Here is a 26,262-nt window from a genome sequence, read left to right as displayed (position 1 = left end):
TGGAGGCGGCGTTAGAGCCTCGACGAGCACACACACACCGACAAACACAAAGGGAGAGAGGGTCGTAGGTCACATGTCCGGTGCCTTCATGTGGTGCATCGTTCCTCTTCAGCGTTTCACTCAGCCTTCCCATTTTCTGCTGTGCGTTGCACCTTTTCACCCCTCCCCCTCCCCCTCCCCTCCCTCACTCACTCACTACCCTTCTCTCGCTCACTCTGTTCAATTTTATTTTATGTCAGGAAGGAGTTGGCGCCTCGCAACTGAGCCGGCACTTCACGCAGGCACAGCTCTCGATGGACGCATGCGGGTGGCGAGTCATCGATGGCGCCCTTGAAAGGCGATCATCGAAGCAGAGACTAGGACGCGGTCAGTTTCAACTTGTGGGGACGGCTTCGTCGTCTCGCGTGTACCTCTTTCCTCTCTAAGCCTCCCTCCTCTCCCCTCCTCTCTCTCTCTCATCGATGTTTCTCGTTGCTTGAACGCCAACGGTCTCAACGGCGGCTATGCTCTTGATTTGTGGGGCAACGCGCATGCTGCAAAAGGTGCGAAGCCCCTCCGTTGCATGGGGGGGGGGGAGGGCGCGACCGCAGGTGGAGCGAACGCCGGAATGGAGGAGTGGGGCAGTGCACCGCTGTCACCGTACACGCGATGCCTAAGTTTTGTTCGAGGACAGCGAGAAGGTACCGGTGTCGCCTCAGCCAGCTTGGCTTCCCCCCTGCCACTCTCCTCCCCTGTCCCCCTCTGTCTCTAAGGCTGCTGCAGAGGAGAGAGAGAGGAGGGAGGTGGACAGCCAAACGGCACGCTGCCTCCAAAATGGGGCAGAAGGGAGGAAGGGGGCACAGGGAGTTGAAGAGAGAGCAACATTTACTCCGTCCATGCGCATATGAGTATGGCGCGTGCGCACCGACAGAGTGCATAGGCCAGGCGCACGAACTGCTTCTCTTCTGCTGTCGCCCCTCTATGTCCCTCCCACTGCCATGCAGAATGGGCATCTCTCAGCTCCCCGCCTCCCGCCCCCCTCCCCACACACTCAAATACACGTCCTCCCACGCAGGTGTTTTCTCCTCAGGTGGCACCCGAGTCTACTGTCAGCCCTACGGTGCGCTTGCGCGCGCTCTCTCTCTCCGAGTGGAAGCAGAACCGTACGGGTGTGCCCTCTGCAGGCGTAGACAAGGCGGAGGAGAAATGGGAAGCGGAGGGGAGGAGGGGGGAGAGAGCACAACGCCCCCACCCACCCTGCGGCCGTGCAAATATCGCTACGTGCGCCAAGGGAGGTCCTTTATGGCGCCACAGCGCAGTTCGCGTATCGCTTCTCTGCTCCCCCTTCCTTACCATCACCTCACGCACACGTCGCTGCCCCCCCGTCTCCACACTTTTCGAGTTCATACACACATTTCGTATCGAGTTAGCACACTTCATCGTCTGCATTGCCTGCCAGTCCTTCAGCGGGTCAGGCGGGCGGGCTCTCCAGCATCACGCGCCTCCACGAGCAGATCCGACATCGGTGGCGACGCCAGTGGCCAAACTCGTCGAAGGCGGTGGCCGTTGGCGACGCCCCATGCAGCTCGGGGCCGGACGCAAGCTAGTGGCGTGTAAGGAGCTCTTCTTTGCTGGATTTCCCTGCAGAGAGCCGTATCAACGCCACGCATCATGCTCCGCGACGCCGTCCACGGCGGTGCCAGCGGCAAGGGCAGCCTACTCCAAAGAGTTGGTGCGCGGCTTCTTTCAACAGTATGGTGCTGTGGAGGCCCTGTTCTATGACGAGGCGCGTGGCATGGGCAGCGTCGTGTTCGCCGACGGCGCCGACGCCGAGAAGTGCTACCTTGCCGTACACCTCTCCTTCATAGCGGCGCCGGACAATCATGATGAGATGGGGACACCGACGTGGGAGCAGGACCGGCAGGGCGAGGCGCTGGATACGCGGCGGGCCCGTGCGCCGGATCTTCTCCTGTGTCTCGAGTTTGCGCACTGTTGCCCATTCGTGCATCCGTTCTTGTTGACGCGAGACGTCTACGTGGAAGGCGAGGAGGAGCATTGGGAAGTGCCCGGCGGCGAGCTAAGCCGCGCGCTCCTCCTCCACAGATTTTCGACGCTGCTGCTCAGTCCAGACTCGATGCCGTCGACTCTAGAGCCGATGGTGCCCGTTGCACCGCACGTGGTGGTTCGCTGGAAGGCGGAGACTGTGGCGGCGCCGGCGCCGCGCGTCGAGGATGGCGACGGAAGTCACTGCGCCAACGCTCATTCGCCAGCGACGGCATCAGCGCCCCCATTGTGCCGCTTGAAGCGTTTTGGTCCAGTCTTCCCTGGGCGCGGCATCAAGCCGGCCGTCATCGAGGAGGCGCTGTGGCAGATTCTAAAGCCGGCCCACGTCATGACGCAGGACGGGAACGAGGTGACGGTGATGGACATGTGGTGGGAATACCACCACCTCTACGCACTCCACAAGACCCAGCCTTCAGCTGACCGCATTGCCGATAAAGCCTTCAGCTACGCCGAGCAGCCGTCGCTTGCGCAGGAGGTGCGTGAGGTGCACCGGCAGAGTCGCGAGTACGCGCACGGCGACGAGGCGGCCGCGCAGCAAGTCATGCTGCGACTTGTCCATGACAACCTGTACCACAGTGCGCTGTGCTATGTGCATATGAAGCAGAAATTTAAGTACGACCCGATGTGGGCAAGCCTGATGCGAGACTTGTATGGGGCCAAAGTGGTGCTACAGGTGCAGGCGTGGCGGGCGCTGGCGAAGGAGTCAGCCGAGGCCCCCAAGCGCAGCCGACAGAAGCAGGGCAGCACCGAAGAAGACCCCAACAACATGAGCCCCGCCACAGCATCGTCGCCGTTGACGGCAAAGGAGTCTCTTGCTGGTCGTCGACGCAGGGCGCTCAAGGCCGCTCTCGAGGCGCTCTGCGAGCCACCACCCACAAAGAAGGGAGACATAATGGCTCTGCGTGCGACGGAGCGGCTGTGGCGCACGATACCGCGCACGGCAGCTACGGCCAACCTTATCGAGAACGTGAAGCTGTTGGAAAAGATAAGGCGCGGCCAGGTAGACCGAAACGGCCATGACAAGGTCCATACGCGGCCGCCGCTGCCGGCAGGGTCGCCGGATGGGGATGACATGCGGCCGTCCGACATGAACCTCGAGTCAGCGTACCCAACTATGAGTGCCGCACAGCGAGACGAGCAGCTGTACGCAGCACTGATTCAGAACGTTGATGGCTACGTGGAGACTGGGACGGCTGAGGAGCTGTTGGGCCTGTGCGAGGATCCGAAGCTGTTCCGCTACGCTAGGGGGCATATTGGGTATGAGGAGGCACGTCGAATGCCCTCCTACTGGCGTGCCTACCTCAACGCGCTATGGGTACCTCTCATTGCATTCCTGCTCCTGGGCTTTGGTGCGTCCTACGTAGCGAACAGACTGGGCATCAACGAGGCCCATGAGAAGACCCTCGCAGAGCGTGAGCTGCGCGAGTTCCGCGAAGTCCTCCACGACGGGCTCCGCCAGCAACGGGCGTTCCTCGGGAAGGGAGGCGGCGATGCTGCACAGGTCAAGACGGCGCTGCAGAGGATGAACGAGACGATGCAGCGAATCTCTGAGGCGGCCGCCAAGGCCGGAAAGAAGTTTCGCATTGAGCTTAGGCGAGATCTCTGAGCTGGGGCTGCTCCACGTCTTGGCGGTGGTAGATGGCGTCCTTCGCTCGTGCACTAGATTGTGGGTACACGGGTGGACGAGTGGGTTCGGTGCGGCTACGAGAACAGCATGGCGGCATCCTCTTCCGTTTCCGGTCCACGGCGTTGGGTCGTTTGGTTCTGGCTGGCGGCTGTTGTCTCCGCTCGGTTGTGCTCGTGGGTGTGCGTGTGTAAGGGAGAGCGGCTCGTGCGGTCGGTTTGTGTCCCGCAGATGTGTATAGTGTGTCGCCAAGGTGTCTCTCCCACTCCCCTTTTTCTTTGCCCTCCTCCCCACGTCTCCACTCGATTCCAAGCGCACACGTACACACACAATGTGTCTGCCCAGTGTTCAACAAGAGGGATGAGTGTGTGTGTGTGCCGCTGCCCTGTGCCATGTCTCTCCGGCAAGTTCCTCTCGTGCAGCAAAGTCAGTGCGCGCTTCCGCATCCGCCGTGTCCCTCTTACCGACCCCCATTCGCTCTTCTGTACACCCGCTCCACCTATTCTGTGCGCATGCGCGCCCACGCGCGGAAGCTGCGCGGCACTGCGCGGCTCTCCCTCTCTCGTTGCCCTTTGTGGTGGTGACGAACTCTTTTCGCAGCGGCAAATAGACGCAGAACACTCCCGCGGAAGCGCCGCTCTTCGGCCCCATACCCATCACCCTCTCCCCGTGGCGCACGCTGGAGCAGACCCCCCCTCCCGGCCTCCGCTTTTCCCTTGTGCCTAATCTACGCGAAGCGCAGTGACTGAGAGGGGGCGATGCCACCTTTGCACAGCCGCGTGACGCGGCAGCTGGTGAAAGAGCGTAACAAGATCGAAGGCCCGCGCTCGCTGCACCGCGGCATCCACTACGAAGAAAATGACGCCCATGTCTCGGCATACATGCAAAACGAAAAGAAGAAGCGTGCCGACCATCGGGACCTGCTCGTGCACCATCAGCGCATCAACGAGGACCTGCAAGGCGTTTATGCCCGCACGGCGGCCCTGCACTCCGACGACATGACGATGGAGGAGCGCATTGAGGAGAACTGGAAGCGGTTCGAGCGCGTTGGCGGCAAGCGACCCACAAACGTGCGCACCCGCGGGCAGGACGCCGTCCTCTGCGCGAATCAAAGCGGCGTGCCGTACGCAGAGCGACTAGCACAGGTGTCGCAGCAAAAGAAGGAGCTGCGCGAGCGCGCCTCGTGGGAGCGTCTGACTCATGGCGAAGCTGTGGATTACAGTCAAGGTAGTGCGCTGCACGCGGCCAAGGACAAGCGTGTGCAAATGTTTCAGCGTCGCCAGCTCCGTCGCGCGCATCTGCTGCGGCGTGTTGGCGACCCAACGCCGTTGAAGCAATCCGGCACGTACGACATGAATAGCGGAACATTTCAGGTATTCAACAAGACCATTCGCAACGTGCAACGTGAGGTGGCGCACGACGCCCGCATCTCAGAGGTTCGTAAACGCCGCAAGGATAGTCGCAGCCAGTGGGACGTCAACGAAAGCGGCAACGTGAACCGACCAGACCAAGAAATCCTTCGATACTCACGCGACTGGGAGCTAGGTCCGCGGCGCAAGGCTGGCGGTGGACGCAAGCGCCGACGAGATGAGCTGTAGGCTCGCCGTGATCCGTTGCTTTCTTAGCCATATCCTTCTGGCGCTGTTGACATTTGGGTTGGTATGAGCACATCTGAGGAGTTGGGTGAGGTGGGCAGCGCAGAGCATCGGCGATGGCTCACGGTGCCGCTGTCTGCTCATCGCCTCCGTGTTGGAGCCTCCCGAACGTCTCTCCCGCCGCCTTTTGCGCTTCACTGTTTCGCAGTATGCAGTCGCTGCTGCGCTACATGAGGGCGTGGCACATTCTCGAGAGCGCACAGCGATGCGCACCGCACGGAGGTAAGAGAGGCGGTCGTGGTGAGGCACGTACGCTTGCATGTATGCCACTGCTTTTCAACGGTTACACTAATCGGTAAGGGACCAATTTTGGAGAACGTGGAGGACAGAAGGCGCGCTGAAGCGGCGGTGTCGCCGCGACGGTCGGTGCCAGCGGTGCGAGCCTGACGGTGACGAAGGTGCACAAGATGCATGTCGAGGGCTGCCATACGAGGAGAGAGGGCGCTGCGGTGCCGTGGACGCATTCGGCAAGTCCACTCTCACTCGTACATGCATGCATGGGCGCGGTCGTTGGCACCGTGACTCCCTGCCAGTGTGGATGCCCCTCTCTCTTTGGGCTGGACCTCTCCTCCCGTGGGTTGGGCGTTTTTTGATCGCCCCTCACCGACGCCTCGCGCTCCTCCCCTCTTTCTTCCATCTCATCCGAAACGCAGGAACGCTACACAGCAACGAAACACTGCGCGTCGTCACAGCAACGTCCGCCTCAACACAGCAGTGAGAGAGGGTGAAGAATGGCGGCCGCCAACTCGCGCGTGCACCTCGACGTGCATTTCATTTCTTTCCACGACGACAACCTCCCGGGCACCGCCATCGTTGATCCGAAGAATCCCATGTCGTTTGTGCTCACAACAGGCGGCTTCCCGCAGGAGGTGATTGTGCAGACACGCGCCTCCTCGGCAAAGATCTCGAGGCTCGCCGTGACCCTAAACGATGCAAAGGATATCCGAATCGAAAGGTGCTGCGGGGAGACGCCGACAGCGTTTGAAGCGATGGCAGAGCGCACCCTTGCGCGCGGTTCCATCGCGGGCAGCAGCAGCCCCAGTGCAGCAGCAGTGACGGCGGCAGCGGCGACCGATGGAGTTGGTGGCCTTCAGACAGAGACGTTTGACTTGGACCCCGAAGGCGCGGGGCTCGATATTCGCTTTATCCGGCTCACCATCTCCTCCGGCTACAGCGATTTTGTCGCGGTCTACAGCGTCGATGCGTGGGGGGAGGAGTCGCAGCAGCGGATCGCCGTGCTGCAGAGTAAACCGGAGATGGTCATGTAGCGCTCGTCCGTGCGGCACCGGCATCACGCGCGAGCCGGACGGCAGCGTTTACAAAACACGCACACACGTTGGCATAGAGTCCGCCATGGGTAAAGGCCGATTTGGGGAGGGAGGGGGTAAGAAGAGGAAAGAACCCTGGGAGGGAGTTGCGTTGTACGTGCGCACATTTGTGTGTGTGTGTGTGTGTGCGAGCCTACAGGCGAGCCAGATCTCTGGCGGAAGTCTGCGTGCTTCGGTTGGCGGTGTTCAACATGTATATAAATATATATATAATTGAAACGATCGTGCGCAAAGAGAAAGGTTGTCACGCTCCGCCTCGACCTCCTTACCACACACACACACGTGCGTACACGAGTGCAGCACACATACTATGAGAGACGAAAAAGCCGATGCCAGAAAGGGAGAGCATACGCGATGAACTCCGGCTTCACAGCCGTGGATGCTCTCCAGGTGTGCTGCCGCGACCGTATGGTGACCGTGTGGCATAGGCTCGATTAGCGAGGTATCCAATCCGCGATGAAGGCACTCCTGTGCGTGCCATCATCCGTCTTGCGCAAAGGCATATCAACCGTCTACGCACTTGCTTCCGGGTAGGAGGAGGCAGTGATGGGGAGAAGTATGTGGCCCGTGAATCGAGCTCACAATGCGCCACAGGCTCTCCCTCTCTCTACGACACTGTGGTGGGCACGCACGTTGCGCTGTTGCCTTTTCTGCCTCTCTCTACATCTTCTCGCTCCCTTCTTCCTGGCCACTACCACCACCATCGCCATCATCATCACCAATGCGACTGCATATCGCCGTTTTGCGGCTGCCGACATCTCCCGCACGCATGCGCACGGTCATCCCGTCGTCGTTCTCTGCACAAGAGCAGCAAGCAGCCGCCCCCTCCCCTCGCCTACCCCTATAGAAGCAGCGAAATGGCATCCATCTTGGATCCTCGGCAGCCCATCGATCCCCTTCAGCGGGCGATGATGGTCGCCAAAGACAGCACACTGGCAACAGCCATGCTGAATGTCTTTGGCGGATACGTCATGGGCTTCGGGTTTTCTCTCTTCGGCTCGATGATCTCAGCCGAAACGAGCACGCAGGCGATGGGGACGGCGGACTTCTTCCGGTACAGCCTCCGCAGCGCTCACCGCCTCGCCGGCAGCTTTGCCTTCTTCGGCTTCCTGTTTGGCGGCATTGAGGTGGCGCTCGAGAAGCGCCGCGGTCGCAAGGACCAGTGGAACCCCACGATTGCCGGCGCTATCATTGGCGGTGGGTATGGGTGGCGCTCGTACAAGCACCCCGGCCTGGCCGCCGGCATAGTGGGCGGCGCGGCTTTCTCATTGGTGTTCGAGAAGATGCTGGATGCCATGGGCATGGCCCAGCACTAAGCGAGAAGCGACAGAGGGGGGGAGCGGCAGACAGATGAAAGTGGTGGTGAACTCATGCCAGAGAGTGGCATGCGGTGTTTACGTCACTGCTTTCAATCGCTGTGGCGCTGACGACATGTGCGCTTGCTCACCCCTGGCCACTCCCCCACCCTCACCTCCTCATCTCCTCCGCTGCCGCCCCCGTCCCCCGTCTTGCTTTCCTCACCTGCCGTCCTTGCGTGTGTTTCTCGGAGCCTGTGATGATGTGGATGCTGTCATGATCGCTGTTGTAATTTGTTTGGTGTTCACAGTCTTTCTCAGTGTAACTGCCGTCTCTTCTGTCCTGCCTCTCCCCCTTACACACACACGCACACACACATGCACGCGAGTTGAATCGCGCCCCTTTGCGATCACCGCCGTAATGGCTGGCACAGCGAAGGATATGACGAAGATGATTACAGGAGGAAGAAGCCGCGATGCCGCGAACGGAAAGTGCGCGGCGGATATATATATATATATATATGTATAGGTGTGTGTTGAGGGGGGGCCTCACTTTGTCTTCTAGGGCCCTCCACCGCACGAATGGTGGCGAGGCAGTCGCTCTGATGTCGGCGTTATCCTCAGCAGGCATAGGCAGCGAGACGGACTGGAAGTGTCAGTGAGCGCTTTCTCATGCTCTCTGCGTCAGCGCCGCTGCCTATGCCTGCCGGTCGGTCGGTCGCATGAGGGGTGCGGGTAACAATGGCTTCGTGCTCGCCTTGGCATCGTCCCCACTGTGCTCCCCTCTCCTTACGCCTCTTCGTCTTCACCTCACTCACTTTTTCTTCGCAAATTCGCGCGCGCACGCACACGTGCGCTTCTGTGGAGTCGAACGACCCTCCACATCGCGCACACCTCGGTACTTAAAACAGCATCACCGACGAGCACGTTGGCATATCGTCCGCTCTCTCTCCCTCCCTCTCCTTCCCTCCTCCACTCCGCACTTGATCTCCTGTTTCGCCATGCTTCGCCGTGTCTTATCCGTGTGTGTGCTGCGTAGCCGCGCTGGTGGCCTCTCCGCTAACACGGTCGCGTGTACGTGCCAGGCATCTTCTCTGCAGCAGGCTCGCTGGGCCTCCTCAGATGCTGCGGCGCCGACAGCAGCCAACGTGCAGCGCAACAGCAATCGAAATGGGAATGCGTGGGGTCAGCGCGGGCGGCGTGACGCGCTGCCGCCGGCCTTCGACATCGTGCACTGGAACGACGAGGACATCGCTGCAGGCCACCTGCTGCGTGTGGCTCACCGCGATGGCTTCATCGTGCTGGACTATCACCGTCAGCGTGGCACCACCACCGAACGTCGTGAAGATGGAAGTCGCGCCGCCAATCAAGGCCGTGCAGAGAGGGTGGTCACGGTGACCCTTCCCCCCGTGTACGTTGCGCGCTTCCTTGGGGTGCTGGAGGGGCGCATGGGCAAAGTTGAGGTGCAGTCGCGCTTCACGAATGCCTCCTTCACGCCCAACACGGCAAAGGGCAGGCACCACTATACCCTCCACTGCACGTCAATGAAGCCGACCACTGGGCAGATACAGACGGTGGACGGTGCTGACGTGCATGAGGAAACGGTGGAGTGGACGGTGGAGTTCGACGCGGCCGAGTCGTTGATGCTGCATCGCTTCCTCACACAGGCGCTTCACTATAACACCGGCTTTGCCCGGCACCTGTAGAGAGAGGTCAGAGGCACGAGCACGTGTACGAAGAGGGAGAGAGAGAGAAACACAGCGGGCACGAGTCGTGTGATTCGACCCGTGGCGCGCGACATAAGAAAGATGGGGCGTGTTGAAGTTCTTCTCTGTGGGTCTGTGTGTGTGTGCGTTTGCGTGGCCTCCGAGGGACCGGTGGCGGAGAACGTCATGAGGAAGACCTCTCACATGGTCGGTGCATGTGATTCGCCTCTGAGAGGTAAGCCGTCTTGCGCGCCCCCCCACCCCACCCCCTTTCCTGACCCCTCCCTCTACCCTTCATGCATGTGAGTGAGTGAGTGTGTGTGTGTCTGCCAGAATGTCAGCAAGGTCTCCTCTCCGCCTACATCAGCGCCCACACAGACAAGTGCAGCGGAGACAAGCTCAGTTGAACACAACGAACAGGAAAGCAGTAGAGGAGTACCTATCAGGCATCGCTCATGCAGTCAGGTTTGTGTGGTTGTATTTATGCGTCAGTCTGTGTGTGTGTGTGTGTGTGCGTTACGGTGAGCGAGTGATGTGCGGAAGGAAGAGGGTGGGCGCTCCTCCCCCCTTTACCCCCCCTCCCCCCTCCTCTCCCCCCTCGCCGGCGTCTCGGGTTTGCCCTTCTCCATCGGCGGTGTTGGCCCTTTCTCTGTTTTCGGTACGCCAAGGAGCGGTGTGACGCGCGTGGGCGGCCTTAGGGAGGGAACGCCTCGCACGGACGTGTGGGGGGTGGGGGGGTCGTCTTCCCTCTATCGATCCCTTCCCCGCGAGGCGGCGCTCTCGCCTCCCTCTACGCACTCCTTGTGGCCCACGCCACACCGCGTATGATCTCGTCACTCTCGCGCTATACCCCACTGGGCAATGCAAGGGCGCTGTCGTCTACTGTTCCTTCACTATCTGCCACCCCCCTCCCCTGCCCTGCCCGCCGCTCCCACAAGTCCTCTCGTCGCTGCCCCCACCACCACCACCAACCACCAACCGTCCCCCCCCCTTTTTTCTCGCCGCCGCCGTCGATGTTACTCTTTCGCCACAGTGCTGAGCAAAGGATTGACGGCCATGAGCACCACGAACTGCTCGACGGCATAACGGGGCAAGACGAGTTGGCCAACACCCACACCACCGCCGCGGTGGCGGATGTTGGTGAAAACGAGACCTCCACAGATGTGGCTGACGGCCTCGTCTTTCTCGAGGAATCTCAGTCTTCAGACCCCTGCGAAGACCACGAAAACGCACCGCACCTCGCGCGCGAGCGCACCGTTCCGCCGCTCGATGAGCGCGAAATGGTAGGCCAGCATCATCTGGACCATGGAGATGACGACGAGGCGGATGCGACCGTGGCTGCCCCGGCCGCCTCAGCACCAGTGCCGTTTAACGACGTCTCAGCGCTCCCGACGCCCCGCACCGCACACGCAGTCGCTCGCAGCGGGTCGAACGGGAATGCCGTGCAGCGCCACGGCAACTACGCATACACGCCACTTGGTGCGGCGGTGTCGCCGCGCTCCGCCAGCGGCATCAGCCGTGGCCGCTCCTACTCACTTGGTGGTCTCAGTGCCGCCGATCTGGCGGACGCGCGCGAAAGGCACTACCGCCGCTGCTCCTCCGTCATCACGTCCGCGCGCTCCCTCTCGGCACGTCGAGCCAGCTCTTTGAACGGCGTCGTCGGCGTCATTGACAACTTTTACACGCTACCCGGCCGCCGTGGAAGCGCTATGACAGAGGGTGAGCGCACAGCGGTGGAGCGAATGATAGAAAGGGAGTACCGCCGACAGGAGGTGGTGGAGCGGTCGATGCAGTTCGCGCTCGCGCGCGAGTCTGCCGTTGTCGAGGATGAGCTCGCTCGCGAGAAGGCTTCTTACGTGCGGCGCGTGCATCTGGATGAGGAGCTGCAAGCACGAGTGCAGAAGAGTCATCGCGAACGCCAAGAGCGCATGGCTGCCGCGGCGCAGCGTCGGCAGGAACAGCAGCTTGAGCGGCAGCGGGCGTTGTATGACTCCTGGGCGGAGAAAAGCTCCCGCTACCACTTTCGCGATCCGTACACGATGATGGCCATGCAGCGTCGCTACAGTATTGAGGCCCGTAACTATGCCGCTATCGCGCCGCAGCAGCGCAGCTCTTCGCTGTCCAGAACTAAGTCGAATGGAGAGCCTGAGGCGAGCCGCCGCGCGAGCGAAGGGGGCATGAACGGCACCACAAACGATCCCTGCACCTCGTCCCCTGCCACAGGGCACCGTAGCTTCACCCCGCGCATCGACATGTCTAAGCCGCGTCGCTGCCTTCCACTCGACGCGTGGAAATTGCCGGCGCAACAGCATAAGGAATCGCGCCAGAGAAGCTACTCTGCTCCGCGCCAGGGCCTGTTGCCACAGTCCTGGCGGGCGGCGACGGTGGTTGACCATCCGCGCGGCTGGCACTGAGGCAAAAGAAGCTGCGAATAAAACACACACATACACAGATACGCCAGCGCAGGTGTCCCTTTTCGATGTCGCTCTTTGTGTGTGTGTGTGTGTGTGCGCTCACACGCTGGGCCCTCCTCCTCTCTCCCTCACTGTTTATTTCTGCCTCGTTCTGTACGCCTCTCTGTCTGGAGAAGTTTCTTCTCGCTCACGCGCGCTCTCCCTCCCTCGAGAGACTTTGCCCTCCCTTCCTGCCTTTACGTTGTGAGTTGTGCCTCTCCCTCTCCATCACACCCCCCTCCTGTGTGAGTGTCCCCGACTTCATCGTTCTTTTCACTCTCCTCTTTTTTGCCGCATTGGCCACCCCTCCTCCGTCTCACCGTCTCTCCTGCAATGACGGCGCCCGTACACGTATGTGTAACGCGCGCGCGCTCTTGCATGCGTGTTGGCGGACCCCCACACGGCTGTGTGTACGTAGGATTGTACATGTGCAGCTGCGACACGGTGGCTGCAGCTGTTGATGGCGGGGGTTGCCTGCATCCACGCGCGCTTCCCTGCATCGGGCTGTTGGTGCACCACTGAGTACGAGAAATGTCCGCCACCAGCCGGTCTACTCTGCCCATTAGTCGGGTCGCAGTCTCCATACTCGCACCGTCGCCGTCATGAGAGGACAGTGATCATGCGGAGGCGTCACACCTCGCCGCGCCGTGCTCGGGCGCCGTGGGTACGCTCTGGGGAGGTCAGAGCGGCGCGTTGCTAACGAATGCCGGCGCCCAGGTCCACGACGGCGCTGCGTCGGTGCCATCCCTATGATGGGCAGAGGGTCAGAGCCGGCCCTCATGCCGCCCACTGGGGCAGGGCGAGCGTGAGCCACTGCGAGGAGGAGAGTGGGCGGGTGGGCAGAGGCCGCGCTTTGGCCACTGAATTGGCATTGCTGTATGGCGTGTGCACGGCTGCCATGCACCGGGCGATAGGGGCCTGTGTGGCAGGGCCTGGCGTGTGTGCATGCGTGTGGTGTCTGTATGTGGATGGGGGGGGAGTCGAGTGGCGCTCTGCGCGCCTGTTCTGTGTGGCAGAGACACGCCGATGCGTCGCAGGATAAAAGCGCCTGTCCCCTCGGCCTTTCTCTCTCTCCCCCCCCCTCTCACCCCACCTGCCATGCATGTGGTCACGTCTGCCTGTGTGTGTCGCTTACTCTTAACAAATCGCGCAAAGCAGCGGCGGCGGCGGTCGGGGACGCGGTCTCCTCTCTTGCGTTAGTTTTTACACCGCCGTCACACCTGCACACGCGCTCATCGGCGTGATGGCATGGTTGCCATTGGTACTACTGCTGCTGGTTGTGGTGGTCGTCAAGCAGTGCGAAAAGGGCAGTCGCCAGCCTGGTTACCTGCCATAGAGCTCCTCGCTTCTGTCTCCTACGGCCACCCTCCCCTTCCCCCGCCTCAGCACCCCTTCCTCTTTCACTCTCTCTCTTTGGGATCATCTCTCGTACGCTGCTCCGGCCTCCTCCCCTGTGTGTGTGTGTATGTGTGTGTGTTGCTTTTTTGTCGCAGGGTTGTTGTCGCGGCAATGGATTAGATTGGCACCATATCTGCGTCTTGCTGTTGTTGCTCGCCCCTTTCCCCTTCCTCCATGCCCCCCCCTCTCCCTCCCACCCACTTACTCCCCGTCATTCCACTTCTTTCCCTCTGCGTGTGTGTGTGTGTGTGGTGTGGGGGGGAGGAGAGGGGGTCTCTATATGCGGTTGTCTCTCATCTTATCGAAGTTTCTTGATGTCATTCACCTCAGCCCTCCCCCGCCTCGACACCACCAATGGGCGTGAAAACGTTAAGTGTCGAAGCGGCACGCACCTCAGCATGCGCGTGAGTGCACGCCCAAGGTGCGCTCTGTGGGTGAGATGGGTCGCCGAGATCGTCATCACCTGCACCGCTCCTTTGCCCCCCTCCCTTCCCCTGCTCACCCAACATACACACACACACACGCACACGAGCGCATCGGCGCACGCTGAATACGTCTTTCAGCGAGCTGCCGGTTGGCAGAAGAGAAGTGCGTGAGCGGGTACGTTGATGATAGGAAGCGGGGGGAAGAGGGAGGGCCGAATGGGTGAGGGGATATGATCAAGGCAGCGGATTTTGTCGGTGATGCGGCGCGAATGCTCACGTGCACGCCTCCGCGTATCCGCTGCCGCGCAGCCGCGTTCGCTCTCTCCCATGTAATACACCTGTCTGCATCTGCTTTCATTCTTCCCTCCTCTGTCGCTCTCCACCGTCGCATCGCCCGCTCAGCTTCCGCCGGGCGCACACCAGCATTCGCAGGCACATCAACGAACTGTTTGTATTCTGTCAGCTCTTCTAACTTGCGCGCAAAAGTACCCCGCATTGAAGCGCAGCGATGGAGGAGAGCGCCGGCGTCAGAAGCAGCTACCGCAATGGCAGCAGTGCAACCTCAGCCACGGTACAGCGCGAGTCCTCGCCAATGGCAGCGATGCCGACCAACACGATAAGGGAGATAGCGCCGGGCAAGGTTAGAAGGTCCACTGTTCAGGTCCGCAGCCCGTCTGGCAGCCCGTTGCCAAGCGTCGAACTGGACGAAGCCACAATCGCACTCATCAAGGAGAATGAGCAGATGCTTCAGACAATCACGGCACTGCAACATGAACTTGAGAAGCAGCAGGTACGCCTCAGCGACGCCGAGGAGGCGCGGGTACGTCTCACTGACGAGGTTGCCGAGCTACGCAGTCAGCTCGGCCTGGCAACGAGCGAGGTCACGACGTCGACGGGTAAGGTGCTGAACTACAAGGCGGCCTTCACAGACTTACAGCACGCCTTTGATCAGCTCAAGAAGGACTCGGACGCCACGAAGGAGAAGCTCGAGGAAGCCACGAAGCGAGAGAGGCTCTTTATGCAAGGTGCCTCCACCACGGCACGGCGGCAGAGTGACATGAAAGAGTCCTTCGACTTGGTGACTCTCGCCATGCGGATGCCCAACTCTTTCCTTGCCTCTATTCGCCGTATCATGGAGAAGCTAAACGACCCTGCGCTGCGTCCGGCTGATCGGCAGCGCAAGCTGAAGGACGATATCGACAGACTTGAGGCGCAGGTGGCAGCGTACAAGCCGAGCACCGCCTCGTTGGGGTCGGCGGACAGTACGCCAAACGTGGACATTCCTGTACGGCAGTGCGTGCACGCGTTTTTGTCTGTGATTATGACGCTGTTGAGGAATGAAGTGCGCGCGTAGACGCGCGTGGTGCAGACTGTATGGGAGCAGCGATCGGGGGTAGCGCGGTGAGGCGCGCCCGAGGGCACGAGTGGGAGGCCTTTCTGTGGGCTGCAAGCTGCTCTGCTCCCACGCCCCCATCCCACCTCACCCCTTCCTCTTCACAGGCATCTCTGCCCGCAGTTCCACTCCCAACGTGCCAGTAAAACTAGCGCATCCCTCTTGATTCACGGGCAGGGATGGCTCGAATGTTGCGTGCGAAAGGCATGGGCGAAGCCGCCGTCACTCCTCCTGTGTCTTCCCTCTACCGGACACCGCATTTTTGTATGAGGGGAGAGGGGGGAGAAGGCAGCACGGGGGGACAGAGATGGGATAGAGGCGTCCCCGACGATGCGCACACCACACGAGCGAGAAAGAAAACAGTATTTGCACACTCTTTAGACACTGCGTGTGTGTGTGTGTGTGTGTGTCGAAGCGCGTGAGTCCTCTGCCCACCGCCCATCAGCGATACTCCTCCGTCTCGTGCACACACACGCACACACACACATACACAAACGTACAGATTCGATTGCCCTCTCTTCTCGACCTCTCGGCGCAAAGGCGATCGGTGCGCGTACCCGCTCATTTTCTCGCCGTGTACGCCACTGCCGGCAGCCGTTGAACCAGAGAAGCGACATCCGCCGCCGTCCTTCCCTCCCTCCCTCCCGCTGCGCGGATGCGCCCGCGCGTTGGCTGCGTGCGCTGGCCAGCAGTACGGATAGAACAAAAAATGTGGCGGGCTTCATAAGCATTGGGCTTGTGCATGCAGCTGCTGCGATGCCGCTGCCCTCGCCCATCGCCCTTCCCGTCCACTCTCCGCCCCCCCCCTCCCCTCTGAACGGCCCTCTCTTCTCTTACTGCCTCCCCTCTCTCTGTCGGCTCCCCCACATGCGAAAAAAAAACGCGTGTGTGCGGGTGCGCCTCCCCGGGCTGATCTGCACACAGATTCTCAGGCCTGTCGTCACTCTTCTCTGTGTGTGTGTGTGTGCCGTTTCGACCTCTACGCGGTACGCAGCCGGAGTGCCTTGTTGTTCGCTCGCCCTCTCTCCTCGCCCCCACCCCACCCCGCATTCACACATCATCACCACACACACTCTCGAGTCATTACCATGGCCGAGGAAGATATTGCGGACTTCACCCTCGATGACGAGAACGTCATCGATACGGACCATGGGCTCGCCAAGCAGGACTTCAGCAAGATCGACCTCGATGAGCTCAACGTCGACACCTTCGAGGTCATGTCGCGCCAGGCCACCATCAACGTCGGCACCATCGGCCACGTCGCACACGGCAAGTCCACCGTTGTCAAGGCGCTCAGCGGTGTCAAGACGCAGAAGTTTCACCGCGAGGCCGTCATGAACATCACCATACACCTCGGCTATGCCAACGCCAAGGTGTACCAGTGCGGGGCCTGCCCACGCCCCATCTGCTACCAGACCTATCCGTCATCGCAGCCAGACAGCACGCCGTGCCCCAACTGCGGCGAGGCCATGACGCTCAAGCGCCACTTCTCCTTTGTTGACTGCCCCGGTCACGACGTGCTGATGGCGACCATGCTGAACGGCGCCGCCATCATGGACGCCGCGCTCTTGCTCATCGCCGCCAACGAGCCCTTCCCGCAGCCTCAGACGCTGGAGCATCTCGCCGCGGCGGAGATGATCGGCGTCTCGTCGTTGATCGTCTTGCAGAACAAGGTTGACCTTGTGAGTAAAGCGCACGCGGCGGCGCAGTACAGCATTATTCACCACTACCTTGCAACGAAGACGGCGTACACAAAGGCACCGGTAATACCCATCTGCGCGCAGCAGCACATCAATATTAGCTTCTTGCTAGACTATCTCGTGCATATTCCCATTCCAAAGCGGCAGCTGCATCACACGCAGTACTTGAACGTGTTGCGCTCCTTCGACGTGTCACTGCCAGGCCCGGTCGGCGACGAGGGGAAGGAGCTCAAGGGCGGCGTCGTGGGGGGCACTGTTGCAGCCGGTGTCTTGTGCGTCGGCGACGAAGTGGAAATCGTCCCTGGGCTGCTCGTGCTCCGCCGGCGCGACGGGGTGCTGCCAAAACGGTCAGATGTCTTGTCAGGTCATGAAGTAGCCTACGTCGCCTCCCCCCCTCCTGGAGAACTGTACGCCGTCCCGCTGCGCACCACCGTCGTGCGACTACAGGCGGAGAAGAATGAGTTGCAGTTCGCCGTGCCAGGCGGTCTCATCGCTATCGGCACAACGCTCGACCCTTCCCTGACACGGCAGAACAAGCTGCGAGGACAGTTGGTGCGGGTGGTGCGTCGCGGTCCCGTATGGCGCTCTAGTCACACAGTGGACAGCCCGCGGAGCTTCGACGATTCGCCAAGGGTAGCAGGCGCAGGAACTGCCTCCTCGCCATCGATGTCGGCGGCCATTGCCACAAGTAACATGACTACGATACCATCGGGCTCCGCCTTTGCCTGCCCGTCTCCCCCTGTGGCTGCCGCCGCAGTGGAGTGTCAGACGGGCATGCAGGTGTACCAAGAGGTAGTCATCCAGTTCTTCTTACTGCGCGAGATTCTAGGCCTCGCCGCTCCGCGTCCTGGGCACGGCACGCCCCATCGAGACGACGGTGGGGGTGTCAACGGCGCCCCTGGCTCGTACCGAATACACCCAGATCGCGTCGCCTTCTCGACGCGTCGCCGCGTTGCACCGTTGCGCGAAGACGAAAGCATTATCCTCAGTGTCGGGACGCTGGCAACGGCAGCGACGGTCCTGCGAACGTCGCGGCATGCTGGGCGGGCTATCTGCCGGCTGGAGAGCCCCGTCTTTGCCAATGCTCCGCACCAGCACATTGTGCTCGCCCGGTATGTGGACCGAAAGGTTCGCGTGATTGGGTGGGGCACCATCCGCAAAGGCGTGCCTGTGCGGCTACTGCCGGTGGAGCCGCAGTGACGGCATCGATGGAGGAGGGGAGAGAAGAGTGCTGTCGCGAAGAAAACGGTCCTGGAGAAACCGCGTGTGAAACGATGGCCGTGGGCTCGGCTCTTGGGCAGCCGCTGTCGTAGCTATAGCTGGAAGCGGTAAGCAGAAAGGTGCGGGGGAAGGCCAAGGCTGCAACGGTGACGGGGAGGCTCGCGCGCAGCGCGTCGAAGGGACCGGCAGTGCCCTTTGTCCGCCTCCCCTCATCTCCGTCCGCCTTTCCTTTCAAGCATTCGGCACTCCCCGACGACAGCGACTCAGAGTCCTCAGAAGAGTTCAAGACGGAATCGCTTCTGTTCTGTGCAGCTCTGCCCTGCGCAGCCTCACATGCACACACGCACACACACACTGACTGCTTCCCCATACACTACTTTATCTCTTTCTTCCTCGTCCGAGAAGCGACATCCGCCGCCGTCCTTCCCTCCCTCCCTCCCGCTGCGCGGATGCGCCCGCGCGTTGGCTGCGTGCGCTGGCCAGCAGTACGGATAGAACAAAAAATGTGGCGGGCTTCATAAGCATTGGGCTTGTGCATGCAGCTGCTGCGATGCCGCTGCCCTCGCCCATCGCCCTTCCCGTCCACTCTCCGCCCCCCCCCCTCTGAACGGCCCTCTCTTCTCTTACTGCCTCCCCTCTCTCTGTCGGCTCCCCCACATGCGAAAAAAAAACGCGTGTGTGCGGGTGCGCCTCCCCGGGCTGATCTGCACACAGATTCTCAGGCCTGTCGTCACTCTTCTCTGTGTGTGTGTGTGTGCCGTTTCGACCTCTACGCGGTACGCAGCCGGAGTGCCTTGTTGTTCGCTCGCCCTCTCTCCTCGCCCCCACCCCACCCCGCATTCACACATCATCACCACACACACTCTCGAGTCATTACCATGGCCGAGGAAGATATTGCGGACTTCACCCTCGATGACGAGAACGTCATCGATACGGACCATGGGCTCGCCAAGCAGGACTTCAGCAAGATCGACCTCGATGAGCTCAACGTCGACACCTTCGAGGTCATGTCGCGCCAGGCCACCATCAACGTCGGCACCATCGGCCACGTCGCACACGGCAAGTCCACCGTTGTCAAGGCGCTCAGCGGTGTCAAGACGCAGAAGTTTCACCGCGAGGCCGTCATGAACATCACCATACACCTCGGCTATGCCAACGCCAAGGTGTACCAGTGCGGGGCCTGCCCACGCCCCATCTGCTACCAGACCTATCCGTCATCGCAGCCAGACAGCACGCCGTGCCCCAACTGCGGCGAGGCCATGACGCTCAAGCGCCACTTCTCCTTTGTTGACTGCCCCGGTCACGACGTGCTGATGGCGACCATGCTGAACGGCGCCGCCATCATGGACGCCGCGCTCTTGCTCATCGCCGCCAACGAGCCCTTCCCGCAGCCTCAGACGCTGGAGCACCTGAAAGCCGTTGAAATCATGAAGCTGCGCCACCTGGTCGTTCTGCAGAACAAAATAGACCTGGTCGGCGAGGTGAAGGCGCACGACCAGTACCGTCAGGTCCGCGCGTATCTGGACAACATCGCCCTGAACGTGCCCATCGTCCCCATTTCGGCGCAGCTGAAGCGCAACGTGGATTACCTGCTCGAGTACCTTCTCCACATCCCACCTCCGGTGCGCCAGCTGAAGGCGCCGGTGCGCATGACGGTCGTGCGTTCCTTCGACATCAATAAGCCGGGTGAGGGCGACATTGAAAGTCTGAAGGGCGGCGTGGCTGGCGGCACCGTCACGCAGGGTGTGATCAAGGTGGGGCAAGTGGTGGAAATTCGCCCTGGCCTGGTGCGCTCGCGCAGCTCCAACGAGCAGGGCGGTCGCTTTACCTATAGCCCGCTGAAAACGCGCACGGTCACGCTGAAGGCGGAGAACAATGTGCTGCAGTACGCCATCCCAGGCGGTCTCATCGCGATCGGCACGACGCTCGATCCAACCCTCACGCGTCAGGACAAGATGGTGGGCAACATGCTGGGCGAGGAGGGCACGCTGCCGGAGGTGTACTGTGAGATTGAGGTGCAGTACTACCTGTTCTCCGAGATGGTGGGCGCCAAGTCGAAGGATGGCAAGTCAACGGCCAAGCGCGTGCAGAAGCTGAACGTTCTGGAGTCTCTGCAGATCAACGTGGGCACCCTGACGGCTGGTGCGACGGTGCTCAACATCACCCAAGACCCCGAGATCGCGAAGCTCGAGCTGGTGACGCCGGTGTGTTGCTCCACGGGTGAGCAGGTGGCGATCTCGCGCATGGTGGACAAGACGTTCCGTCTGATCGGCTGGGGCACCATCCGCCGCGGTGTGCCGATGAAGCAGAGTAGCTAAGAGGTTGTCGGTCAAAGCTGCGCAGGTGGGCAAAGAAAGGAGCGGAGGGCAGAGGTCGTTTGGTGCCGCCTCGGTGCTCGGGTCGTCAAGCGGGAGGCACCGACAGAAACGGAAACGTGTGCGTTGCGCGTCTCAACGCAACGAGCGAAGGGGGAAAACGAATGGTGAGCAAAGTCATCTGCATGCGCCGCATGGCAGAGAAGGGGGAGGGCAAGAGGACGGGGAGGCAGACACACAGACCCACGCGTCCTCGTCGAGCATGAGGAGGGAACTTACGACAGTCTGCGCTCCGCTATGCCATGGCAGGCTGCGTCTCGGTCTCCTCCCCCCCCAACCTCCCCTGTAGCGCCTCCCCGCTGCCTCCGTAATTGTGTAAAATGTTTTTTTAAGCTCAGAGAAGACGGCGCGCCACTGAACTAAGCGATCTGGCGTGCGTTGTCATCGTATCCCTGTAGCGTGGAGCATCGGAGTCTGTGTGTGTGTGTGTGTGCGGTGGCGATAGTCGATGCAGCGGTAGCTGATATGAAGATACACTTCTCCTTGTGTTCCCTCTTCAGACACCAGAGGAAAGGGAGGCGAGGAAACTTGCGCAGTGGTGGGTTGTGGTGATGACGCCATGCATACATAAATCTCTCTATATATATAGGGATGGGTGGAGGCAAAAATTAACGATGTGTCGATGGAAGGCGATGCGGCACGCACGTCTGTCTGTGTCTGCCTCTCTGTCGCTGTCTGTGCGTGTATGTGTGCGTGTGCCTGGACGGTTGACTGTCGTGTGTTTTAAGAAGAAATTTCTCGTAAGCAGATGTCTAAGAGGATCTCTGCAAACTGACGTGAACTTACAAACGGCAAAGGCAGACAGGAGAGAGAGGGGTGAAGGGGGGAGGGAGGGAGGGGGGGAGTGAGACGCGCACACACACATGGGCGTATGCATATCAAACATATATATATGCCTCCGACCTCCTCCCCCAACCCCCAACCCTCTTCCCTTCTCCTCTCCCCATTCATTCGGTACTGTACACATCGTACAGCGGCCTACGGCGAGTTCCAGAGCGCGCGAACACACGCGTATGGACATATCATGCACCACCTTCACCCTCACCCCCTTCCCTCCCTCCCTCCCTCCCTCTCTTCTGAACGACGATGCCTCCCTATTCGCTCTCACACCTCCAGCGCTCTTTGGGTACACACGCACACACACACACTAAGAGTAAATCGTCTTTAATTTTGCGCGCTCCCTCTCTCCTGTACTGCCGCTGGTGTGTGCGTAAGTGAGGCGCGCGCGCGCGTGTGTGTGTGTGTCCTTCGGCAGCTTTATCAGCGATCGGTGCCAACACCAGCGAGTCATATGTTTTCTGCGTACATCCTGTACGACACGGTGGCGATCGAGGCCGTCTATTTCCCTCGCGACTTCCCCAAAGAATGCGCCAGCGGCAGTAGAGCAGTTTCGACGACCGCCGCTCGAGGCACCCCGTCCACAACAGCGGCGACCGCAGCGTCTGGCAGCGACGGGGACGATGAACTCTATTCGCTAACCTTGCGCGACATCCTGCTTCACCGCCTCACAGAGCGGTATGTTGGCCGCGTCATCCCTTCCCGCGGTCTCTGCGTGGCCATCACGGAGGTGATGGAGTACTCCGCCAGCTCTGTGCGAGGCGCGGCAGCATCAGCGTGGCTGACAGTGACCTTTGGTGTATGTGTGTTCGCCCCGAGCCGAGGAACTCGGCTCAAGGCACGCATCGCGTATCAGACAGCCGCTGGTGTGTACTTGACGATGGACCTGTTCGTAGCCATCCCGTTCCTCGTACCGTCAGAGCTGCTGGTGCCTGGCTCACGCTTCAGCACCGCGCAGGGATTCTGGTACCTCCCGCTAGACACAGAGGAGCAAGAGGGCGGCGGGCACGATGCCGAGGGCAATGGAGACCCGGCGATGGCAGCGGTGGGAGTCGGCAGCGACAAGTGTGGCGGTGACGCACTGATGTCCAGCGCCCTGTCATCTCCGACTGGCGTTGCCGCAGCGCCCTACAACCCCTACACGGTGGGTGCGGAGGTGATTGTGAAGGTGGAGTCGTGCACGGTGCTGTCTGAAGAAGCTGTATCAGCCGCGGAGGAAACCAGTGGCGCCGGTGCCATCCACATCATGGAGCTGCGCGGCAGCTTCGTCGGCGATGCTCTGGGGCCCATGTCGTGGTTCGAAAAGGACGACGACGTGTGAGCGGGAGGGGAGGGAGGGGGAAGGTGGGCAGTGGCGGCTCCTGCGGCACTGTGAAAGGGTGCGTGTGCTTTCGAGCACCTCCCTGCTGTCTTTGGCAGCCCACGACGATGGAGAACGAGGGGGATGTGTCCCTCCGGCGCTCCCGCGCGCTCGTCACTGTGGCGCGTGCCCTTCAAGTGCTTGCTCTTGGAGCTCCCGTATCCAACTCCCCCTCCCTATCCCTTTAGTCCGCGTCTGGGAGCGGGAGTGCCGAGGCAGCCCCGCGTCTTTACACACCCAGACGCACGCGTGCACTTCTCTGCCAGCTTTGTAAGTGCAGCGCCAACAGAGGCCACAGATGGTGTCCGCGAGCATGCACAAGAAAGGCGATGCCCGACGGCACGTTGGCCGCGTCGATCCTTCCATACGCTGGAGTGACATCAGAGGGCAGGCTGTTTCTTCCTTGCTATGCCTTTCTAGTCAGGCGACGTCGGCGCCAAGTCCCCGGAGTGTGGGGAGGCGGAGCTGAGGGTTAGCGAAGACTGGCGCATGGCACGCCGTAGTCGCGTCTGAACTCTGCGTCACCTCTCAATGGAGCCTCCGCCGAGCATACGCAGGTTTGGATGCGCACCTCTCTTTTCCTGCAACTGACTCGCTGCGCTCTCTCTTTTTTTTTCGCTGCCATTTCCGTCTCCCCCCCCTCACACACACACACACGCAGCATTCCTGCAACACGCCCCGCCATCTACTGTACGCCATTAGTGGCTATTGCCTAGACGAACACGCAACCCACTCTCTTTCTCTCTCTCTGTGTGCCGGTGTGGGCGCACAGTATTACACGCAGACGTGATCACGTGATAACCAACGGCGCCCACAAGCCTCTCTACCCGTTTACACAAACACACACGCACACATATATTGCAGCAGCAGCAGCATCCCTTACCGCCCGATAGTAGAGGCAGAGGCGCACCTGCAAAGGCGCACCGAAGAGCGAAGATGGATGCCAGCGCCCCCAACATCATCGTGAATCCGGAGAAGTTCGAGCTGGTGCTGCATGCACACGAGGATTGCACGTTCGAGCTCACAAATGTCGGCTACGAGGCAATCATCTACCGCGTCCGCACAACCGCACCGCTGAGGTATTACCTGAAGCACTCGAAGGGGGTCGTGAAGGGTAACTCGTCTGCTAAGATAACGATTTTTCTGAATCAGAAGACCTTTGCGGAAGGGCTGCCGGTTGGCGCCCGATACACGAAGGACACCTTTCGTGTTGAGTGCGCCTTGCTGGGGGAGCAAGACGTTGTCGAGGCGCACGGGGCCAACTTGGCGAGCTTGATTCAGAAGAAGAAGGACGCTAACGCCGCGTCGGTGGTCCAGAAGTACATCTCGTGCCGTGTGCTACTGGACACCGGCGATAGCAAGGATGGAGTAGCCGGCGCTGAAGCTGGCAAGGCTCGGGCGACCGGCAGCGGTGGCGCTGCTGCAGGCGGCAACGTGGCTGGTCGTGGCGGCGAGGACAACGGCTCTTCTGGTCGCAAGGGCATGACGGCAGAAGAAATGGAGCAAAACACACTCAACGAGAAGCGCCGCCGGAATAGGAGGAGTGGCAGCCAGCTGACCGTGCGCAGCAGCCGTGCAGGATTTATTCGCATAGTGATCGCCGCGGCCGTGGTTGTTCTATTCGCTATGTGGATGATGCGCAGCAGCGGAGGCGACGTCGATATGGAGGAAGGGATGGAGTAAAAACCTTCCTCGCCGGCCGCGACCTTTCAGCTCGCCATCTCTCCTCCTCAACTCCTGCCGCTCATACAAGCATACGCATGCATGCACCCAAGGCAGGCGTCACACCTCTCCGCGCCGTGCTCGGGCGCCGTGGGTACGCTCTGGGGAGGTCAGAGCGACGCGTTGCTAACGAATGCCGGCGCCCAGGTCCACGACGGCGCTGCGTCGGTGCCATCCCTATGATGGGCAGAGGGTCAGAGCGACCCCGAGCGTATCCCAGCCGGCCCTCATGCCGCCCACTGGGGCAGGGCGAGCGCGAGCCACTGCGAGGAGGAGAGTGGGCGGGTGGGCAGAGGCCGCGCTTCGGCCACTGAATTGGCATTGCCGCATGACGTGTGCACGGCTGCCATGCACCGGGCGATAGGGGCCTGTGTGGCAGGGCCTGGCGTGTGTGCATGCGTGTGTGTGTGTGCGTATGTGCGTCTGTGCTTCTCGCCTTCGCCCTGTGTTTCTCTCTCTTCTCGTGGAAAGGGGCGGGGGCGTTCGGTAACTTTTTTTTGCTATCGTGTCATGTGCCGCTACGCGAGCGCCTTGTGCCCAGCGCAGCGCAGCCCTGTCCCCCTTCGTTGATGACATGGCTGTCATTTCTGGTGCTGCTGGTGGTGGTTGCTTCTTCATGGGTGGAAACGATTTGTTGTGTGTATTTGTGCGTGTGTGCTGTGGTGTCCGCCCCCCCCCCAGTGCGGAGGAAGGTTATGCAGTCTCTGCCGGTGATGGTGACGGCACATGTTGCGTTGGGGTTAAAGGGGAGGGAGGGGGGAGAAGTATGCCTCTTCCCAAACCTCCGCGGCGACGACAAGCCCTTCGCTCCCCGATGCCATTGTTGCCCTCCCTCTCCCCCCACACACCACCACCACCACCCCTTTCCCATCCCCGACACCCCTCCCCAACCGCAAACATTAGAGAGTGAATGGCACCAAAGAAAACGATATCAACGAGCACATGGGCGACGTCGGGCAAACGCACACATCCATGCTCATATCCGTGTACGTGTCATGCGTGCGTACACATCTGGGAAGGAAAGCGGGAGGGGGGGCAGTGTGGGTGCTGGTGGTGTACGAGTGTCCGCGACTTCTTCCACAACCGCCTCCTCTGCCCCTTGACTCTTCCCCCCCTCCCACACACACACACATCTCGTACAGCTGTACATACCACAGTGTGAGGGCATGCACTGAGGCTGTATATTGTGTGGGTGTATATGTCTGTGCATGTGCGTCACAGCAGCCTCGGCTCCCGCGCAGAGCAGTAGTAGCAGTTCCTTCATGTGCTTCTCTTTTTGGTCCCTGTCCCTCTCGCCTTTCGCTGCCTCTCAGCTGGTCCTCTCTCCCTCCCTCACACGCAGACACATGTAATTTTTTTTCTCCAATGGTCGGCAGCGCATCATCGCAGATCAGCGTCACTGAAGCGTGAAAAGCACTTGAAGAGGCGAGCGCCACAGTAGCGCACTTATTGCTCGCATCGCCTCCCTCTCGCCGAGGCGGCGCGTAAGGCAGATTCCTTAGCCTATCCTCCGCCCTTCCCTACCCACAAGGTTCATCATCGGGCTCATCATGGTACGTCGCGCACAGTGGCGTCGTTACCTTTCTTCTTTGGTCGCGAGCAAGCCCGCCTTCACATTGAAGCAGTGTCACTGTCTCTCACGCACCACCCAGCTGTTGCGCCCTCTCTGACCTTGGGCAATCCGAGTCGCCTCACCCTTCTCTAAATTGCCACAGCACGCCTCCCAT

General features: G+C 60.9%; 10 protein-coding genes across 10 annotated transcripts; all 10 read left to right on the top strand.

Annotated features, from left to right (window-relative positions):
• Positions 1-4,425: 4,425 nt before the first annotated feature.
• LSCM1_07637 (uncharacterized protein) lies at positions 4,426-5,265 on the top strand (the record flags this gene model as incomplete). Its single annotated transcript, XM_067325001.1, has 1 exon — positions 4,426-5,265. The coding sequence occupies one exon, from the start codon at positions 4,426-4,428 to the stop codon at positions 5,263-5,265; it is 840 nt and encodes a 279-aa protein (XP_067180846.1).
• A 788-nt stretch (positions 5,266-6,053) lies between these two features.
• On the top strand, positions 6,054-6,590 carry LSCM1_07636 (uncharacterized protein; the record flags this gene model as incomplete). Its single annotated transcript, XM_067325000.1, has 1 exon — positions 6,054-6,590. One exon carries the CDS (start codon positions 6,054-6,056, stop codon positions 6,588-6,590), a length of 537 nt encoding a protein of 178 aa, XP_067180845.1.
• Positions 6,591-7,507: 917 nt separating this feature from the next.
• LSCM1_07635 (uncharacterized protein) lies at positions 7,508-7,966 on the top strand (the record flags this gene model as incomplete). The annotated part of the gene is made up of 1 exon (XM_067324999.1): positions 7,508-7,966. The coding sequence occupies one exon, from the start codon at positions 7,508-7,510 to the stop codon at positions 7,964-7,966; it is 459 nt and encodes a 152-aa protein (XP_067180844.1).
• A 980-nt stretch (positions 7,967-8,946) lies between these two features.
• On the top strand, positions 8,947-9,651 carry LSCM1_07634 (uncharacterized protein; the record flags this gene model as incomplete). Its single annotated transcript, XM_067324998.1, has 1 exon — positions 8,947-9,651. One exon carries the CDS (start codon positions 8,947-8,949, stop codon positions 9,649-9,651), a length of 705 nt encoding a protein of 234 aa, XP_067180843.1.
• Positions 9,652-10,664: 1,013 nt separating this feature from the next.
• Positions 10,665-12,065, top strand: LSCM1_07633 (uncharacterized protein; the record flags this gene model as incomplete). The annotated part of the gene is made up of 1 exon (XM_067324997.1): positions 10,665-12,065. One exon carries the CDS (start codon positions 10,665-10,667, stop codon positions 12,063-12,065), a length of 1,401 nt encoding a protein of 466 aa, XP_067180842.1.
• Positions 12,066-14,435: 2,370 nt separating this feature from the next.
• LSCM1_07632 (uncharacterized protein) lies at positions 14,436-15,281 on the top strand (the record flags this gene model as incomplete). Its single annotated transcript, XM_067324996.1, has 1 exon — positions 14,436-15,281. The coding sequence occupies one exon, from the start codon at positions 14,436-14,438 to the stop codon at positions 15,279-15,281; it is 846 nt and encodes a 281-aa protein (XP_067180841.1).
• Positions 15,282-16,408: 1,127 nt separating this feature from the next.
• LSCM1_07631 (uncharacterized protein) lies at positions 16,409-18,220 on the top strand (the record flags this gene model as incomplete). The annotated part of the gene is made up of 1 exon (XM_067324995.1): positions 16,409-18,220. One exon carries the CDS (start codon positions 16,409-16,411, stop codon positions 18,218-18,220), a length of 1,812 nt encoding a protein of 603 aa, XP_067180840.1.
• Positions 18,221-19,119: 899 nt separating this feature from the next.
• On the top strand, positions 19,120-20,559 carry LSCM1_07630 (uncharacterized protein; the record flags this gene model as incomplete). The annotated part of the gene is made up of 1 exon (XM_067324994.1): positions 19,120-20,559. One exon carries the CDS (start codon positions 19,120-19,122, stop codon positions 20,557-20,559), a length of 1,440 nt encoding a protein of 479 aa, XP_067180839.1.
• Positions 20,560-21,907: 1,348 nt separating this feature from the next.
• LSCM1_07629 (uncharacterized protein) lies at positions 21,908-22,774 on the top strand (the record flags this gene model as incomplete). The annotated part of the gene is made up of 1 exon (XM_067324993.1): positions 21,908-22,774. The coding sequence occupies one exon, from the start codon at positions 21,908-21,910 to the stop codon at positions 22,772-22,774; it is 867 nt and encodes a 288-aa protein (XP_067180838.1).
• Positions 22,775-23,749: 975 nt separating this feature from the next.
• LSCM1_07628 (uncharacterized protein) lies at positions 23,750-24,496 on the top strand (the record flags this gene model as incomplete). The annotated part of the gene is made up of 1 exon (XM_067324992.1): positions 23,750-24,496. The coding sequence occupies one exon, from the start codon at positions 23,750-23,752 to the stop codon at positions 24,494-24,496; it is 747 nt and encodes a 248-aa protein (XP_067180837.1).
• Between the last annotated feature and the right edge of the window lie 1,766 nt (positions 24,497-26,262).

Source organism: Leishmania martiniquensis, chromosome 9, assembly GCF_017916325.1.
Source record: "Leishmania martiniquensis isolate LSCM1 chromosome 9, whole genome shotgun sequence".
Lineage (NCBI taxonomy): Eukaryota > Euglenozoa > Kinetoplastea > Trypanosomatida > Trypanosomatidae > Leishmania > Leishmania martiniquensis.
This window is presented reverse-complemented; position numbering and strand designations above follow the sequence as displayed.